Source organism: Onychostruthus taczanowskii, unplaced genomic scaffold (genome assembly GCF_017590055.1).
Source record: "Onychostruthus taczanowskii isolate IOZ18803 unplaced genomic scaffold, ASM1759005v1 scaffold25, whole genome shotgun sequence".
NCBI lineage: Eukaryota > Metazoa > Chordata > Aves > Passeriformes > Passeridae > Onychostruthus > Onychostruthus taczanowskii.
The window spans coordinates 1398336-1415577 of NW_024499796.1; the positions used below are offsets into that span (position 1 = coordinate 1398336).

General features: G+C 44.0%; 1 protein-coding gene across 2 annotated transcripts in view; it reads left to right on the plus strand.

Moving 5' to 3' along the window:
• PNPLA7 (patatin like phospholipase domain containing 7) overlaps window positions 1-17242 on the plus strand; it is a 124289-nt gene that overhangs the window by 14608 nt on the left and 92439 nt on the right. Inside the window, exons 10-17 of one of the 2 annotated variants that reach the window (XM_041406452.1) lie at window positions 607-735; window positions 2042-2122; window positions 2653-2797; window positions 3720-3812; window positions 8211-8311; window positions 9277-9423; window positions 13645-13722; window positions 14540-14745. In XM_041406452.1, coding sequence (XP_041262386.1) covers window positions 607-735; window positions 2042-2122; window positions 2653-2797; window positions 3720-3812; window positions 8211-8311; window positions 9277-9423; window positions 13645-13722; window positions 14540-14745 — 980 coding nt within the window. The remainder of the gene's footprint in view (window positions 1-606; window positions 736-2041; window positions 2123-2652; window positions 2798-3719; window positions 3813-8210; window positions 8312-9276; window positions 9424-13644; window positions 13723-14539; window positions 14746-17242) is intronic. The other variant, XM_041406453.1, reaches the window with a different exon arrangement.

The following is a 17242-nucleotide window of genomic DNA, read 5'->3' on the forward strand; positions in this document are numbered from 1 at the left end:
TTCATTTGTTTGTTAGTTCTCCATCTGTTCTTTGAGCAGGATGGTCTAGACCCACTTTGTCTCCAGTAAAGTGAAGCTGTTTGGATTTGTCACATGGAATATTTGAAGTGTATATATATATATGAAAAAAAAGTGTGTATATCTTGAAACACAAGAAATCTGCCTGTCTTTTGTCTTCCTCCATTATGTCTGTAATTGCTGTACAATTTTGTTGTGTTTTTCACTGGTTGTGTGAGTCTGGGGTTGTTTATGCAGCAAATAACTTGGTTGTCAGCACAGATAATAAAATCTACAAACCCTCTTTTCTCTGCAGCCTTGACTAGCTGGGGTTTCAGAGGCTGGCTGTGTCATACAGCTGTGTCAGAGCTGAGAGCCTGGCACTTCCCTCACCTGATCCAGCTCCCTGGATCTCTCATTTCCCTGCCCTGTCTCTGGTGCAGGTGTGAATTCACCCTCAGTACACCCCCGTGGTCCTGGAGCACCAGCTCAAGGCTCCTTGTGGTCAGAGGTGTCTGTCAGACACAGACAGCAGCAAAGCAGGACTTTGGGAGGAATTGGATTGGATCATGGGTGGATTAACCCCCTGTCTCTGGAACTTTCTCTTAGGGTCACCCTGCTCCCTATAAAACCGTCTCGGCCCGAGCAGCCTCTCCGTCCACAATACTGAGGCTTCCAGCCAGTGCCTTCCAGGATGTGTTCCAGAAATACCCTGAAACCCTTGTGAGAGTGGTGCAGGTAGGTAGAGCTGAGGGGGAAGGGGAACCACTCTCATTTCTCAGTTACAGGAGGATATTTAGAGGCTCAGCAAGCTCATCATCCGTCCTTTGGTAGGTACAGAACTGCTCAGCACATCTTACCAAGATTTGGGCTTGTTCTGCTGTTCTCCTGGCTGTTGAGCCCTAGACTTAATAATCCAGCATTATCCCAAACAGGAAAACATAATTTATGTATCTGTGAATCTCCATTAATTGGATTTCTGCCTGTGGTACCCTCATCAATCAGCCAGACCTGCAGTGTGAGTCTCTTGGTCCTTGGGGAGTAGAAAGGTGCTGGTGTGGGCTCTGCAGCTTGGGGGGGACCAGGAGGGCTCCAGGATGGCTGAGAGTCATGAACAGACTGTCACATGTCCTGAAACAGGACTGCTGGACCCTCAGGAGCTGTTTGGTGAGGGCTGATGCTTTGGAAGAGTCACAAAATTCAGACTGACATGTGAATTTTCACTTTCAAAGCCTCTGTCAGCACCTGAGGGAAGAGCTGTGCTTTGTGTCAGTTGTGTTGCCCTTCTGCTTCTTTGCAGGGGCTCAGACAGCTCTCCAGGGAGCATCTCCTGCAGGTGGGAGGTGGTGCAGGGATCAGGTTAAGGATTTCCAGGGGTGGTGCCTTGTCCCACAGGTGTAGCAGCCACAAGGTGACTCCACGAGTCACTCTGGGCTGTCCTTTTGCTTTGCCATCACTTCTGAATCTGTTTGTCCTTGCAAACTGTTCTGGTCTCTGGGTGATTTATGAGCAACACATGAACCTCTTCATACTGCTGGTTGAAGGAGAACAGATCATTAACACCAAATTAATTTCCTCTGTGAGAGCTAATAAAGAAGAGAGGGTGGCTCAGGAGTGGGAATTAGCTGGCAGGGCAGAGGAAGGTGCCACTGATCCCAGTGTTAGCTTTGAGTGCTTGTGGGGCAGTGGAACAGCTTCTCTATGGGGAGAGCTGGAATAATTTTTTTAATGAAGAGGAAAATTGGACACAAATTTTCTGTTTCAAAGCACTTTTACTATTGATGTTTATAGGAAACAAAAGGCATTTGGTGTTTGGGAGTAAGACTTTTGATTCTTGTGCCATCAGATGATTGTGAAGTCTTTGGTAAATCATTTGAATCTGTCTCAATTTATCAGCTGCTAAAAAGCAATTTCAGCTTAGTGTACAGTCTGTATTTTATAGAATGCTTTCAGGTACCCTGGTGCATGATTGTGTCTAAATGCCAGAATGCGTGTGGGAGAATGCTAAATCCATTGCTGTTGCTTCTTTGTTCCCTGCCTGCAGATCATCATGGTGAGGCTGCAGAGGGTGACATTCCTGGCCTTGCACAACTACCTGGGGCTGACCACGGAGCTCTTCAGCTGTGTAAGTTTGGGAGGCAGGCCCTCTGCTCTCCTGGCAGGGCACAGAGAGGTTTTCCTTCTTCCAGAAGGTCATAAAGCAAATGCTGCATATTAATTTCATAATGACAGTGCTTGAGGACTGAGGCACTTGTATAACCAGCCCATAAAACCCAGCCTACACTCATGCCTGGGGAATTGGTGGGGAGGCCTAAACTTCCCAAGTGCATCATTCCGTGGCTGATGAGTGTGCTCTGCTGGGTGTGCTCCAGCACTTCTGATGTTTGCTGATGATGTCACCTCTGCCTGGGGCAGTGGGGAAAACGCTGCACCCGTGGTGGTGGCACAGGGACAGGGAATGTTCAGTGTCGAGCTGGGAGTCCCCAGGCCCTGCTGGGATGCACTGAGGGAGCTGCAGATCCCAGGGCAAGCCGCCCTTGGGGATCTGGGGCTGATGAGCACAAGCTGAGTGGTTGTTGGGGGTCTGTGCAGGCTCCAGGGTGTGGGACACGTGTCAGGGGGTGGTTGATGTTTGCCTGTCCCCTCTGCTCCCAGCAGAATCAGGGCACCCCTCTGATCTCCGTGAGCAGCGTCACCGCTGGAGGCAGCGCCGGCAAGGCGGGGAAGAGACAAACACCCAGTGCCTTGGAGGAGGAACGTGGAGAGAAGTTTGAAAAGTCTGGGGAAGCCCTGGAAATGGGTAATGCTTCTGGAAACATGGAGGAGCTGTCCTCTGGGATCTTCTTTAATTTTTGTACTACTCGCAGAATCCCAGCCTGTGGTGTCCCCTGGGGCCTGCTGACACCCTGGTCATCCCCAGTGTGGAACCCACACTGGCCTGGGTTGGAAAGGACCTTAAAGCTCATCCAGTGCCACCACCTGCCACCATGGCAGGGACATCTTCCACTGTCCCAGGCTGCTCCAAGCCCCAATGTCCAGCCTGGCCTTGGGCACTGCCAGGGATCCAGGGGCAACCACAGCTGCTCTGGGCACCCTGTGCCAGGGCCTCACTGCCCTTAACAGTAAATAATTTCCTCCCCAAATCCAGTCTAACCCTGTCCTCCTTCAGCTTGAGGCCATTCCCCTGTGTCCTTTCACTGCCTTTGGTCCACTGTTGATATCACTGCTATTGATCAGAGGATTTTTATTTTATCAAAGTAGTTAAGGATTGTCTTAGATTCATTTCAGGTTTGAAGCCTTTGAATAGTTCTTAGCTTCAATGGGGAAATATTACTGTGTTGTTAATGATATTGAGGGATGAAGGAAAAGGGAAAAATAAGTGACTCCTCATTTTGAATGCAGAGAGGGAGTTGGGAAAATTCAGCACTGTAGACACTAGCAGTAGAATTGCTGGATATGTGTCTTTTCAGGCTAAATACTCAGTACTGAAGGTGAAGCCAGGAAAATAAATGGAGTTGAATTTTGCCTCTGCAGATGGAAAAAATTCGTTAATTCAAAACCAGGAAAAAGGTTTAATTTAATAATAAATTTAATATTTAATGTCCACGTTTCAGAATCTTAAATCAACCTTTAACAGTAGGTAGTTAAAGGTTCTTGTTGTTAGAGAAACTTGCTTTATTAGGGGATACCTTGTGTTTACATCATTTGTTTTTAAATTTCAGAAATGTTGCGGATTTCTGGTACAGAAAACTCTGAGCATGTTTTCAGAAGAAGCCTTTCATCACCTCCCTATGCAGGCTCTACAGAGGCTTCTAGTAAGTAGTGCTTGGCAAAATTGTGGGGAGTATGTAATTTATCTAATCATGGGGGAAACCAGATGATATCTGGAGTGCTGGGTTAGATAATTTTCCTGTTTATGGTGGATAATCATCTTGCAGTCCTGTTCATGGTAGATAATCATCTTGCAGTGGTGCTGCTTCCTAACTCATTGGTCAAAAAATTTAGTAACAAATGGACTATTATCCCAGAGAGCATTCCCTTGCTGTCATTATCAGCAATGAGGAACATCATTTGGCTACCAAGACCTGCAAATGAAGAGCTTTATTAATTGATATTACTGAAAAAAACTGAATTATGATGATAGGCCATCATCTTTCACATAAAAGATGACACACGTTTCTTGCTTGGCTGATTGTCCCAAAAAGCACATTACATTGCTTTGCTGCTTTTAGAGGAATGTTCTTTAGAGTGGATAATAAAGGTGATGGATCATGGGATGCTCTGAGGAGACATTTATGAGGCTGAGCTGCTTTGATGCTGCAGTATCATTTTGGGAAACTTCAGTTACTCCACGGTAGACATTTTCCTCTGGGTCTTGTGTTTAGGGCAGCTTTGTGCTTCAAGGTGGAAAAACTGGAGTTCTTGTGGGAATCACAAAGCGCAGGCATCTGTCTCTGTTAGATGAGTAATAAATTAACCACTGTCAGGGAATTCCAAGCTCCTGCTCAGGTACTGTTAATAGAGAAATGTTTAATCAGTGGAATAAAGGTGCCCTAGGTACTTTAGAAGATACTTTTATTGCTCACCTTGCTATTAAGTGACTTAAGAGGAAGGAGCATACTATGAGGGGTTAAAGGGCTTGGAGACAGGGAAGAAGGAGGGAGCCAGGCTGAGGGAGCCCTGAGCACAGAGAGCTTTCCCCAGGGTAAGGGTTGTGTCACTTGTTGCTGCCATACAAAGCTGCTGGTGTGGAGAGGAGAGCAATGGGGAGTTCCTTCAGTTTTAACACTGGAGGGCTCATTTATTTCCTCTTCAGTTCCTCTGGGCAAGTGTGAAGGGTCCCACTCTAGATTCTTCATGGTTTCCATGTTACTGTCCAGAGGGGTGGAAGTGATGCAGAAATAGGGTTTTGTTTGGGGTAAGTTTGTCAGGGAGACAAATTAAGAGAAAATACTGACTGACTCACGCAAGACTTGGCTTAATCTTCACATGTGTGAGGTTGTTTTACACTAAGAATTATAAAACGCACCAGTGGTAAATGAATTAATCCTTGCCCTGAACACAGCCCCTTCCCCAGGTAAATGAGGCAGTTCAGTGAGCTCTGCCTGTGCAGCCCTGTGACATTTCAGGGACAGTCCTTGTGTGTTCTTAGGAGCTTTAATGTGGAAGGATCCCTGCAAAACTCTCAGTGGGTATGTCCATTTGTCCTTCCTTTCTCCTTTCATGTGTCATAAAAGTTATGCCAAGGTACACAGAGCTTAGCAGATAGAGAGAACTAATTTTTACTGACAGAAGGAGCATATCTAATTGGGTAATTATGATTTGCCTCACTTAACAGAGCTGATTTCTTCTCACTGTTTAGCTTGCACAGAAAGTGTCTTGATGTCTGTAATGAAAAGATCAAGATATTGCTTCAGAATCTGTTCCACTTCTTACTGTGTGTTCAGACTCCATAGAATATTGATCATGTTTATTATTAATTCAGAGAGGAGAAAACTGTTAGAGTCATACAAGTGCTGTTATCTCAACATCTCCTTGATTTGCTTGTTGTTAGAATTAATAAACACTGCTAAAAATTGCTTTGGGAGAAAGCACTTCTGCCTCAGTTGCTCCTGAGGCTGGCTGTAATCTGTTCTGGTTTTTTGTGTGGTTATCTAACTTGAAGCATAGCAGATGAGGGAATGGGATTCTGCCAGCTCAGGCTACTCTGCTTTATAAGTATACTAACTTTGTGTGGAGAAAGATAGAATTAATTCATGGAAGCATCTGGGCTGGGGTACAGGGGAATTAGGAAGCAGAAATAAAACAGCAGGGCCTTTTGGATGTAACAACTTCACCCCTTCATTGTCCCTGGAAATAAGTTTTCCTAACTCTATTTTTAAGGTTAAACAGCAGTTGTCTTTCATTGTTTTGGTGGGGTTTTTTCCCTGAAGAGTTGGAGCTTTCTCCCAGAGCCCTGAAGTGTGGCACTGGCAGAACATGGCAGGGAAGGCACTTAATAGCATCAACTGCATGGCTATTTATTTTTATTTTTTATCTTATGTCTTGTAAGTGCTGATGAAAATCAACTTTGGGTCAGCTTGTTGGGTTTCTTATTTGGAGGCTGATCATTAAATGACTTCATTATGATCACAATGGCAGGTTTGATTGTTTGTATTTGTAGATCACAGAATTATGGTTAAGGTTGGAAAAGACCTTTAAGATCTTCAAGTCCAGCTGCCAGGCCAGCACCACTAAACCGTGTCCCCAAGTGTCACACCCACATGTCCTTTGAATGCTTCCAGGTGACTCCACCCCTGCCCTGGGCAGCCTGTGCCAGTATATTACAACCCTTTCCATGAAAATACTTTTCCTAATATCTAATCTAAACCTCCCCTGGCAGAACTCAAGGCCATTTCCTCAAGATGACATGGGAAGAGTACTCTGAGGTAGATCTGAATATTCATGGCATTGGGATTCTTCCCTTGGCCTGGCTGGGGTGGGAGATAGGGGTCAAGCCCCTTCAGAAATAAAAGCTGTGTTTTTGAAATTCAGTTCATGGGATTCAGCCCTTCATAGCAGGGTGGTATTGTTATGTGGTCACAGACCACAGTGGTGTAAATTCTGGTTCCAAAAGCCAAATTCCCAAAGCTTGGGGCAATCCTGGGCAAATTCAAGTGTGTGTCTCTTGGGAGGGACAGGTGGGGGAAAGAATTCAGAATTAAAATTTTGAATTTGTAAGGTGATAGAATTTACCACTCAGGAGAGACAATTGCTGTTCCAAAGGGCCCAGCTTATTCCTGAGCAGCAATTTGTATTTATAAAAGCAAAAGTGTAAGAATAATGTAGTGACTGAAAGTAAAAGGTCTAAGGAAGAAAATGTAAACTTTTCTGAATAGTCTACTTTGGAGATCTATTAGGCATAGAAATAAGGTTGAAATTATTATAATTTTATTTGTTAAAGGAAACTGCAATTTCTGCATGATTCTTAAACTCATCTGTAAATCTTCAGGCTGTGGGAATCCTGTTCAAGGTTTTCAAGTAGGAGGAGTTTCCCAGTTATGTTTTCATTATTGATTAGCTCAGAGAAGTTCCTGGAAGGTGGATGGGACAGCCAAGGACCCAATGTAATTAAGATGTATTAAAATTGGCAAGTAAGGAATGGTTGTATTGACTTCAAATTCATTAATTAAGTGAGAACTGTAAGGGAATTTCTTATGTAACTTTCAGCACCACAATTTGGACAAGTTATAGAAAAGATTTTATATTATTGGGGGCAAAATGCTTTGTGTGGAGAGACTTTTAGAAGTTGCTGATCATAATTTTCTCCCTATGAAATTGCAGTTTATTGGGTGCAAAAAATTTCTTTAGTTTGGTGAAAAAAATATTACTAAGAATAATTTCCTGAAAACAGTGAGGAAAATTTGGTGGATTTTCCTTTTCCTGGCTTCTGCTACTATAATAATAATAATAGTAATTATAATAATAATAGTAGTAGTAGTAGTATTGTAATAACTGTTTGATATTCTTCCTGTGTCCCTCCCCTTGAGTAGAGCCTGGTTCTAGGGGATAAAAGGATTATTACAACCTGGATTGATAAAGAAAGGACAGCTACATCCTGGGCACTGTGACTTCCAAGGATGTGGAACTGAATAGAAAATATGCTTAATTTTTCCAAAAAGGCTTTTAAAATAAATAAGATTTCTTCAGCTGATCCCACCTTTTGTACAAACCCACCAACATCTCAAAGGAGCAACAGGTTAGCTCAGACGATGAGCTGCTCTCACAAATGAGGAAATTGGTCCCTGAAACTTAATGTAAACCCTGTGAGGGATTTCAAGGACTTGTAGTGTATTGAAAATCAGATGCTGCAGCTGAAATGAACCATCAGCAGCAACAGCTCAGGCAGTTTTGCAGAAAGCCATAAAAACCACCTCAAAGTTTTAAGTTATCAGGAGTTCCCTCTCTCCAGTGCTCTGCCAATTCTCAGGGGACAAAAAGCCCCACACCAAATCTCCAAATAATGACTGTACCCTGTACAGAGTGGGTGTGGGAATTCTGGGGTGTGTTGTACACCCGAGCTCACCTGGGAGGGTTTCAAGTTCCAGGTCAGAAGGAGCTGGGAAATAACAGGAACGTGAAGGTGCAGAGTTGCTCCCCTGGGTGTGTTACCTGCTGTTTCTGGGAAGCTGCAGTGCAGGAGGTGCTCACAGCAGGGTTTTTGTTGCTTGCAGACAATTCCAGCGGTGCCAAGTCCGACATGGACATGGCCTACGAGAGGGCCAGGGTGCAGCTGGCCCCCGAGGACGCCGCCGGCAGCCCCGCCGTGGCCAAGGTGGGTCTGCTCCCCCCGGAGCCAGCCTGCTTCCTGCCCTTCCTCACCTCCTTCGGCTGTACTCATGTAAAGGTTTGCTTCCTGCCTGCAAAACGCTGCCCTTGTGGCTCTCTGTGAGTTGGGATATTTGGATTTACAGAATCCCCAAATGGTGTGGGTTGGAAGGGACCTCTGAAGCCCAGCTGGTCCAATCCCCCTGCATGGCCTGAGACACCTTCTCTACACCACCCAACCTGGCCTTGAATGTTTTTGTGTTTCTGTTTTTTAACTTACAGCTGTTTCAGTAGATGTTAGTGGCTGTCAAGTAATTTGATTGCACACCTTGAAATTCTGTGGAGATTCCCTTGGTGAGCAATGGGAAACAACTGCTGCAACTTTTTATGTATTTTCTTCCCCTGCCTCATGAAATGGAATATTTGGATTTGTCAGACCATCATGCTTTATTTGTGAGAGATCCTTTCCAGGAAGGAGTTAAAAACTTGTATCAGCTGTAGGTTTCCAGTCATTATTTATAAATCTGTTTTTATTTTTGAGGTCTGCTTTTTACAAATACTGACCTGGAAGTCTAAGAGCACAAAAACCCTCTTGAATGATAAACCTGCACCCTAAAATCTGGAATGAAAGTGTTGCTCACAGACATTTTATCTTTTCCTCCATCTTTTTGTGCACAGTGTTGATAAAGTTTGAGTTCCATCAAGCTGGCAGCAGCCCAGTTTGTCAAGTCTCTCATTTCTTCTCTTTCACAAGCTGTGATGAGTAACTTTGTTTGATTCGAGTGTCAGGCTGTGCAGAAAAATACAGGGATAATGAAGTTAGGAAGCTTTTCTTTTTTGGAAACCTAGATTTCTTTTTTTTTTCAGACCACCAGTTGTGGTGGGTAGAGAATGCAGACGATAAAGGCCAGTTTTGGTAGGTGCCAATTTTGATGTTTAACCTGATCCTTGATGTGTTTCTTCTCTTTGCAGTCGATATTGAAGAAGACAGTGACAGTGACAGAAACTCCCTCAGCAGTTTTCCATTACAGTGCTGTGCAGGACTCCTGTAACAGCAAGCACATTGATGCCATCATGGAAGCAGCAAAGAAAGACCTCTCAGCCCTGATGAAACTTGATGTGAGTTATTGCAAAGGGAACTGACTTTGCTTCTGCTTTTCATTTCATTCTGCCAGGAACTGAAATGTGGATTTGTCTCCTCAGTGTGCTGGAGATGGGCTGGATATTTTTTTCAACAGCCTGTTGAAGTCATTAGAAGGGTTGAAATAAATTTGAATTATTCTGCCATTTCAACAGACCAGGCTGGAAGCAGTGCATGAATCTCCCCTCTCTGTGCAGTTGGCCCTGCAGGCAGCACATGAGCAGTTCCTGCCACCTCACCCTGTGCTGCCACTGAGTGTGGGAAGTTGTCTAAAGGTCCAGGTGGTTGCTGAACCCATGAATCCTGGTGGCACTGCATCCCAGGGAGTTGTTTGGGTTTGGAATTGTCCCTGTACTTTCCCAGGGGCACTGGCAGCATCTCCCAGCTGGGTCCTGTGCCCATGGCAGGGGCTGTGCCTGATCTCTGCTGAGCCCCTTGGTGTTGTAAGGAGGATTGAAAATTGTTTTCATCATTCCAGCTGCATTTCATTGCAGAGGTGTGTCTGTTCAAGTGGATAATCAGACAGTTTGGGAAAGCTCAGCATCTGTCTGAGTCAGCCATAGACATCCCTGGTTTGTTCCAGCCTGTTCTGCAATAATTCCAGTCTGTTGCTGCTGCCAGAGGCTGGGCACAGCTGCTGCATCTCCTCCCTGCCTTCAGAGTTGTCACCAAACAACACTTGCTAGAATTTAAAAGACTTTACTTCTAGATTTTAGCATTCCCTCCTGACTTGCAAAATTATTCCCCTTGCAGCTTCAAAATCCCTGTTGGGGTCTTTCAGCTCCCACTTGTGAGGCTCGAGTGTCTGTTCCACATCATCTCTGATCTGAGGTCTCTCAGGCTGCAGGAGCCTTACCTGTCTCATTATGTTAATTTTCAGGGTTTTTTTTCCAGGCATTTATATCCTCATGAAAGGCTACAGACTATTTTGGAATAAATTCTTATTGCAGAAGGAGTAAAGTATGACTTCATCTATTCTGTTCTTGATCCAACTATCAGATCATAAGCAAAAATGCCAAGATTACTGAAGCTCCTGAATACAGCACTTTGCTTTTAGTCTAGAATAAATTTCTCAGTAATTACCAAGTAGCAGTTTAGAGATACAGTTGATTTCAACAGTGTCCTTAAAATGCAGCACCTAATAGGCAGAGTTTGTAACATGAAGATCTAAATACTGGTGAAATAAGGTAGGATTTTCAAGCATCTTAGTTTTTCACAAGCAAATTGGAATCTGGTGAGATGTGGCCAAATGCCAGAAATGTCATTGAAAGCTCAATTTTTTTTTTCCATGTAATAATACAAAAGTTGATTCTTCTACAGGCAATGCAAGGAGAATGTGTACAAAATATTTGTGTTCAATGCTGCTTACATGAACGAAAATGAATTCTTGTAAGGTCTTCTCTTAAAAAAAATTAGATCTTTCTGAGCTGGATATATGCATTTTAAATTGTTATTTTTCAGAGCAGCCAGAGTGAATAAAATTGAGATGTTTTGATGAGAGATGGTAGCTTTGGGGTTTTTTGGTTATTTTTTTTTTTCATGTGGCAGAGAGGAGTAAATGTCTCTAGAAAGAGAGGCATTATTTCAAATAACCTTTAGGTGTCTGACTTCAGAATTAAAATTTTCTTTTTTTTCTTTTGTTTTAAGTAACTTGAATTCCTTAGATCTCTGTCATGAATGGTTTTCAATCTCCTACAGTTTTTGTGCGTTTTCAGCTTTATCTTTATCTGTGATGGGGAGGGTTAAGCAGTGTTATCTCTTCTTTGTGTGTTACAAGGGAATTTGCTTTGACAAAAATATTATTTGTCCCAGATAATTATTGCTTTATTTAAATAGTTTATAACTGGTTTGTGTTTTCACTTCATACCACAAACCCCTGCTAATTTGTTACCCCGAAATAGCCTCTGTTGCTTCTTAAATTTGCTATTGTAACCAACTTTGTTGAGTTTCCTGCTGCAATCATTTATTACAGTCCTGCAAAGAAAGAAACCTGCTGGGAAATGGAGCTTTTTGGGGTGATTATTTCCCTTATTTTCCCTGAAAGCTCCTGGCTGGGAAGCTCAGTGCAGGTTTTTAGCTAAACCCTGTAGCTGTGCAGTGCTGAATTTGGGGTTGCTGGTGTCACCCATTGGAGAGGGACAGGATGGATTTCCTTTGTCAGCTTTTTTATTGCTTCATGGGGCAGTGACAGCCCAGCAAAGGAGGATTCCAAAGTCTGCCTGGAGGTCACTCAGTCCCTGCCATGCCTGAGGCACAATCAGATACTGCTAAGTCATTTCTGGCAGGTTTTTGGCTGAACTGTTCTTAAAGATCTCCAATGCTGGGGCTTTCACAGCTCTGAGTACAATCTATCCCAGTACTTAAGTAGTCTTAGACATGAAGAAAATCTCGGCAGCAATTTTTTTTTTTTTTTGAGCTGATGCAGCCTAAAAATGCTCTTGATAAGTAGAGCTCATGGGGGAGCCTGAATTCCCCTGCTGGGAGGTACTTTCAGAGTTACAACTTTGGCTTTAAGAATAGATAATACTATACAACCATAAATGTCTAAATATAGAAAAAACATTATAGAAATTAGTGAGTTGAACTGAAATATTTTGACAGGTGCTTGTCAGGTTCTCTGCATTGGATATGTTCCCATGAAACAGATTGGCTTTAATAAAACTATTTTTGATGAAAATATGTTCTTTTTATCAGCACTAGGTGTAAAGAGTAATTGTGGTTATTTCACTTGCACTATTTCTTTTCACCCCGAAATAGAAAAATTCTAGCCTGGCAGAACAGTTACACTGGTGGAGTGTTTACATCTCTGCTGTGCTGGTTTCCTGCTGGAATGGAGTTGATGACTGGGGTCACATTGTGTTCTGCTCTTATGTTCAATTGGTTCTTCTGTGAGTGCAGCTTTTAGTGCTTCTGCCTCTGAGGCAGAGCCTGGGCACAGCCAAACACCCAGGGAAGCTGTGAGAGCCAGGAGTGTGCTGCCTCTCTTCAGCCTGACCTGTGCACTCATACCTGAGCCTTGTTTTCTGCCCCAGCCCATTCAGGGGTGGTGATAAAATCTTGAGTTTCTGAAGATTCATAAGAAGGCTGGAGAGGGACTGTGACCATGGAGTGACAGGATGAGGAGGAATGGCCTTAAGCTGAAGGAGGGCAGGCTGACATTAAATATTAGGAAGATATTCTTTATTTGAAGCGTGGTGAGGCCCTGGCACAGGGTGCCCAGAGCAGCTGTGGCTCCCCTGGATCCCTGGCAGTGTCCCAGGCCAGGCTGGATGGGGCTTGGAGCAGCCTGGGACAGTGGGAGGTGTCCCTGCCTGGACTAGATGAGCTTTAAGGACCTTTTGAAACCAAACCAGTTTGTGACTGTGTGATTTGCTGGTTTGAGTGAAAGTTATGCCAAAGCAAAGTGGCCTGAAGCATTAGGGTTTGATCCTGACTGCACACAGAACCCCAAATTGTGTGGGCAGTTCTTTGAGATGGAAAGAAAAGTCTCTCCTGTTTGGGTGTCTGTTATGTACTCAGAGTTGTGGTAGTGAAAGCAGTGTTTGGAAATTTTAGGCTCAGCCAGCTCATCTCCTTGACATTGCAGGGGACTGGGGTCCAAACTGAGGGTGCCTTTTGGGAAGATGCTTTCCTCCCATGTGCTTTTCTGTTGGGAGTGAAAGTCCCACTTTTGTCTGCCTGAGCACAGGAGATGATGAGCTTGGGGAAGCTTTTGTTGTACAGTGTGTATGAAAATGTGCTCTGCAGGTCCAGCACAGCTGAGCTGTGTGCCCAGGGCTGGGCTAGGACGAAGCCAGTGTTGGATTATCCTGTCCAGTTACTCCATGATGTAGAGAGTCTCCTCTAGTTTCACCTTCCTTTGAAAGTAACTCGATGTTTCATGGTTTTCATGCCAGCTGATACAGATCTCTTTTCATTAAAGACCCTTTAAAGAGTCTGGGGGGAAAATTGATGAATAGAAAATCCTTAAGAATCCAAGTGTGATGAATTAAAATGGATCATACCTTTTTTTCTCTTCTGGAAGGAATATTCAGTGGGTAGAGAATTATAAAAATAGGTGCCATATTTTAAAGAGACTCAGGTACTTGTAACATAGTCTTAACTGTTATTCTTACTTTATTTGGGTGATTCCTCACATTCTGGGACCCTTACCTGTGCACAGAGCAGTAAATTGTACCTCCCACCCCTTTCTTCTGCAGAATCCTGCGTTGCTGAACGGCAAAGTGACACTGCATCAGGTCACTGCTGGCACTGTGCTGTCCAGGCAGGGAGATCAGGTGAGTCTGGCTCAGTCTGTGTCCCTCCAGGAGGTGTTTATACACATTAATGGCAGATAAAACATTCCCACCTGTCCCCACCCAAGCCACCTCTTCTGGAGGTGAACCCCCCCAGCCTTCCTGCTGCAGGACTGGAGCTGCACCACAGCCAGGTTGGGACTCTGGTGCCTGGGTGTTGTCAGCTCTGATGGACCTCGTGGGAAGGTGTGGAGTCATCCTTCATCCTTCCTCAGGAGCTGTGGGGCTGGGAAGCCTTTTCTCACACCCTGCACTTTGGGTTTTTATGATGCCACTCAACTGCAGTAAAGCCCTCACAGAAAACCAATCCAGCATTATTCATTGATAGCAAAGTGTGTTTAGGATATAACAAGCTCAATTTATAATAATCCTGTGTAAATAGAGGAGCTTAATCAGAGCAGATGATGGGCAGGTCCAGTTCCACTGCTGAGTTCTGCTCTGCTGACCTGCCATGCCCCTCATCCTGCAGCTGTGATTCCCCATTTTCTTCTCCTCTCCCAATTCTATTGTTATTCCTTGATATCTCAAGATGCAGCCTTCGTTTTTCATAACCACCCAAAGAGAAATGCATTTTTCAATATTGTGCCTGCTTAGTTTTAAATATTCATACCCTGCTTTTAATAATTCACTATTGTGTCTTATTTTACCACCTAATTGTTCAAAAGCTAGGGGAGCTTTCTGGGAAACAGATTGGTCATGATAGCTCTGTCACTGGGATAATTGCTTTTAAAATCTTAGGGGGGATTTTTATTGAGCTCTTTTTGTGTTTTGTTTTGTTTTTCCTTCCCATTTGCTCCAGGATGTCAATGTTTGCTTTGTGGTCTCGGGGATGCTCCATGTGTACCAGAGGAAGATTGACTCTGAGGAAGACACCTGCCTCTTCATCACCCACCCTGGGGAGCTCGTGGGGCAGCTCGCTGTGCTCACTGGGGAGCCCCTGATCTTCACCATCAAGGCCAACAGAGACTGCAGCTTCCTCTCCATCTCCAAGTCCCATTTCTATGAGTGAGTTCTGCCATTCAAACATACATGGATCTGGGGTTTTTAAGTCTTTTTTAGAATTTTTTTTATGATTATTTTGGACAAAGGACCAGGATAGTGACTGTCCCCCTGTGCTGGGTGCTGGTGGGGGGACACTCATCAAATCCTGGGGTTAATTTTGGGCCCCTCACTGCAAGAAGGACATTGAGGGACTGGAGCATGTCTAGGGAAGGGGCTGGAGCACCAGGAGAGGCTGAGTGAGCTGGGAAGGGGCTCAGCCTGGAGAAAAGGAGGCTCAGGGGGGACCCTGTGGCTCTGCACAGCTCCTGACAGGAGGGGACAGCCGGAGGGTCGGGCTCTGCTCCCAGGGAACAGGGACAGGAGGAGGGGAGGTTCAGGTTGGATTTTTGGGAAAATTTCTTCACTGGAAGAGTGGCTGGACATCTAAACAGGCTGCTCTGGCATTGTGGAGTCACTATCCCTGGAGGTGTTCTAACATCGTGTGAATGCCTAAGATGTGGCAATTTGTGATATGGTTTTGTGGAAAACGTGTGAATGCCTAAGATGTGGCAATTTGTGATATGGTTTTGTGGGCCTGGAGGATTCGTTTAAAACTTGAACCTGATGACCTTGGAGGTCTTTTCCAACTGTAATGATGCCATAATTTTAAATCCCAGTGTTGGATGTCTGTGCTGCTGGAGGTGCATCCCACAGCAAGCCATGTTTTTATGGGGTGGGTTTAGGTGTGTGGGTGAGCTGTTGTCCCTCTGTCAGGTGGTTTAACTCCAGGAAGGAGCAATTCAGGGAACATGGCAATATTAAATGGCTTAGAAAAAAATCTTTGTTCAAGGCCTATAGAGCACTTAACCCAGTGGGGTGGCAATTATGGCCCACAGCAATTCAGGGAACATGGCAATATTAGAAAAAAATCTTTGTTCAAGGCCTATAGAGCACTTAACCCAGTGGGGTGGCAATTATGGCCCAAGTTTCATGTACTTCATAATTCAAATAAAAAAGTCTGCCCAGATCCTGCACTTTGGTGGGTTAATTGCTGCTTTGCCAGGCCCTTTGTCTTGGATTAGTTATTCCTTTTTGCTGGAAAACCTCCCCAGTTCTGTTCCCAGACAGAGCCAGGTAGTTGAGTGTGTTATGAGTGATTGTTGTGGGTGTAACTGTGGGGTTTTAATGCTCACTAATAGAACAGGTTAAAGAGTAATTCCCCTGTGCAAGACAGGTTCCTTCCTGGACCTTGGAAGTAGCACCTGACTTGGGACTTCATGCTTAAAGGGGAATATAGGTCATTAAAAATGCAATATGATGGCTGTGGTTGGCCTTGTTGCCAGTAATAATAATTAATACCCTTGATTTATTCTGTAATTTTGTAATTTAGAGTTAGAATTAGTTCACACACATAATTTGTGTCCAATGCACAATTTCCTTTCCTAATCTCCTTTTCCAGCTTCTGGAATGTGCCATGAGTCATGAGTTACACAGAGGACTTCTGGAGGGTGGTTGTGTTTTGTAGGCCACTGTGATGTCCATCTCTGTACAACTTCCTGCTTTCTAAATAATTGTAGCTGTTTGTATTCCTGACCGGCTCTACCCCAGAATCCTCATTGTGGGATTTTGGTTTTCCCACCCCAGGCAGGAGGCTGTGGCTGTGGAGTTGAACCTGCTGTGCTCAGCAGGTGCTTGTTTATGAGCTGTGTTTTTCCCAGGCTCTGAGGTGGTTGTCAATTCTTTGGCCTAATTTCTGAGAGATGCTTCCCACTTGTGCCATTCCATGTGGTTCCAGGCTATTTCTCCTAAACAGCCACTTTTTCTCTCTGTCTTTTCCTGCTGTTGTTTTCCTGCTTGTTTCTGGCTTCAAATTTCATTATGTTGTCTCAGCCAGCCAGGCAGATTCCACCTATTCCTCCTTTTTTTCCCTTTTTTTCCCCCTTGTTTTTTTGCTACTCAGGGCTGGATTCTCTCTCGTTTACTGAAGCTCATTTTCCTGAGATTTCTCTTCTCTCTCAAGGACTGAATTACCTCCTGTTAATTCCAGCTTACCTTTCTGCTTCCATTAACCCCTTACCAGTCAGGGATCAAGACCCATCAATCTATCACCTCATCATTATTTTTGGGTCCTTTCCAAATCTTTCTTTTTCTCCTTTAAAGTCTATTATCTGTTCTCTCCATTTTACAAGCTCTGTGATATTCCAGCATTTCATCTTCACAATTTGTCCTGAAGCCCAGGCTTTATGGCACTTCTGACTCCTGGGCCCATATTTAAAAGTGACATTGGAGAAGGGTTTGAAAAGCATCAGGTTTCTTCTACTGATTCATTTTTGCTTTGAATTCTATGAGAAAGAAAAACTTGTTAATAAAATAGGATGTAGTTCTTTTTGCCATTTTAATGTAAATTCTGTGTTCATAGTTCCACAATGTTCAGCTTTCTCCTTTGCCTGGAATTTTAAAGGAATTATTTTTGTCTTAATTTGTTCATTTTTCTCTTGGCTTACAAACTAGGTGAAATTTG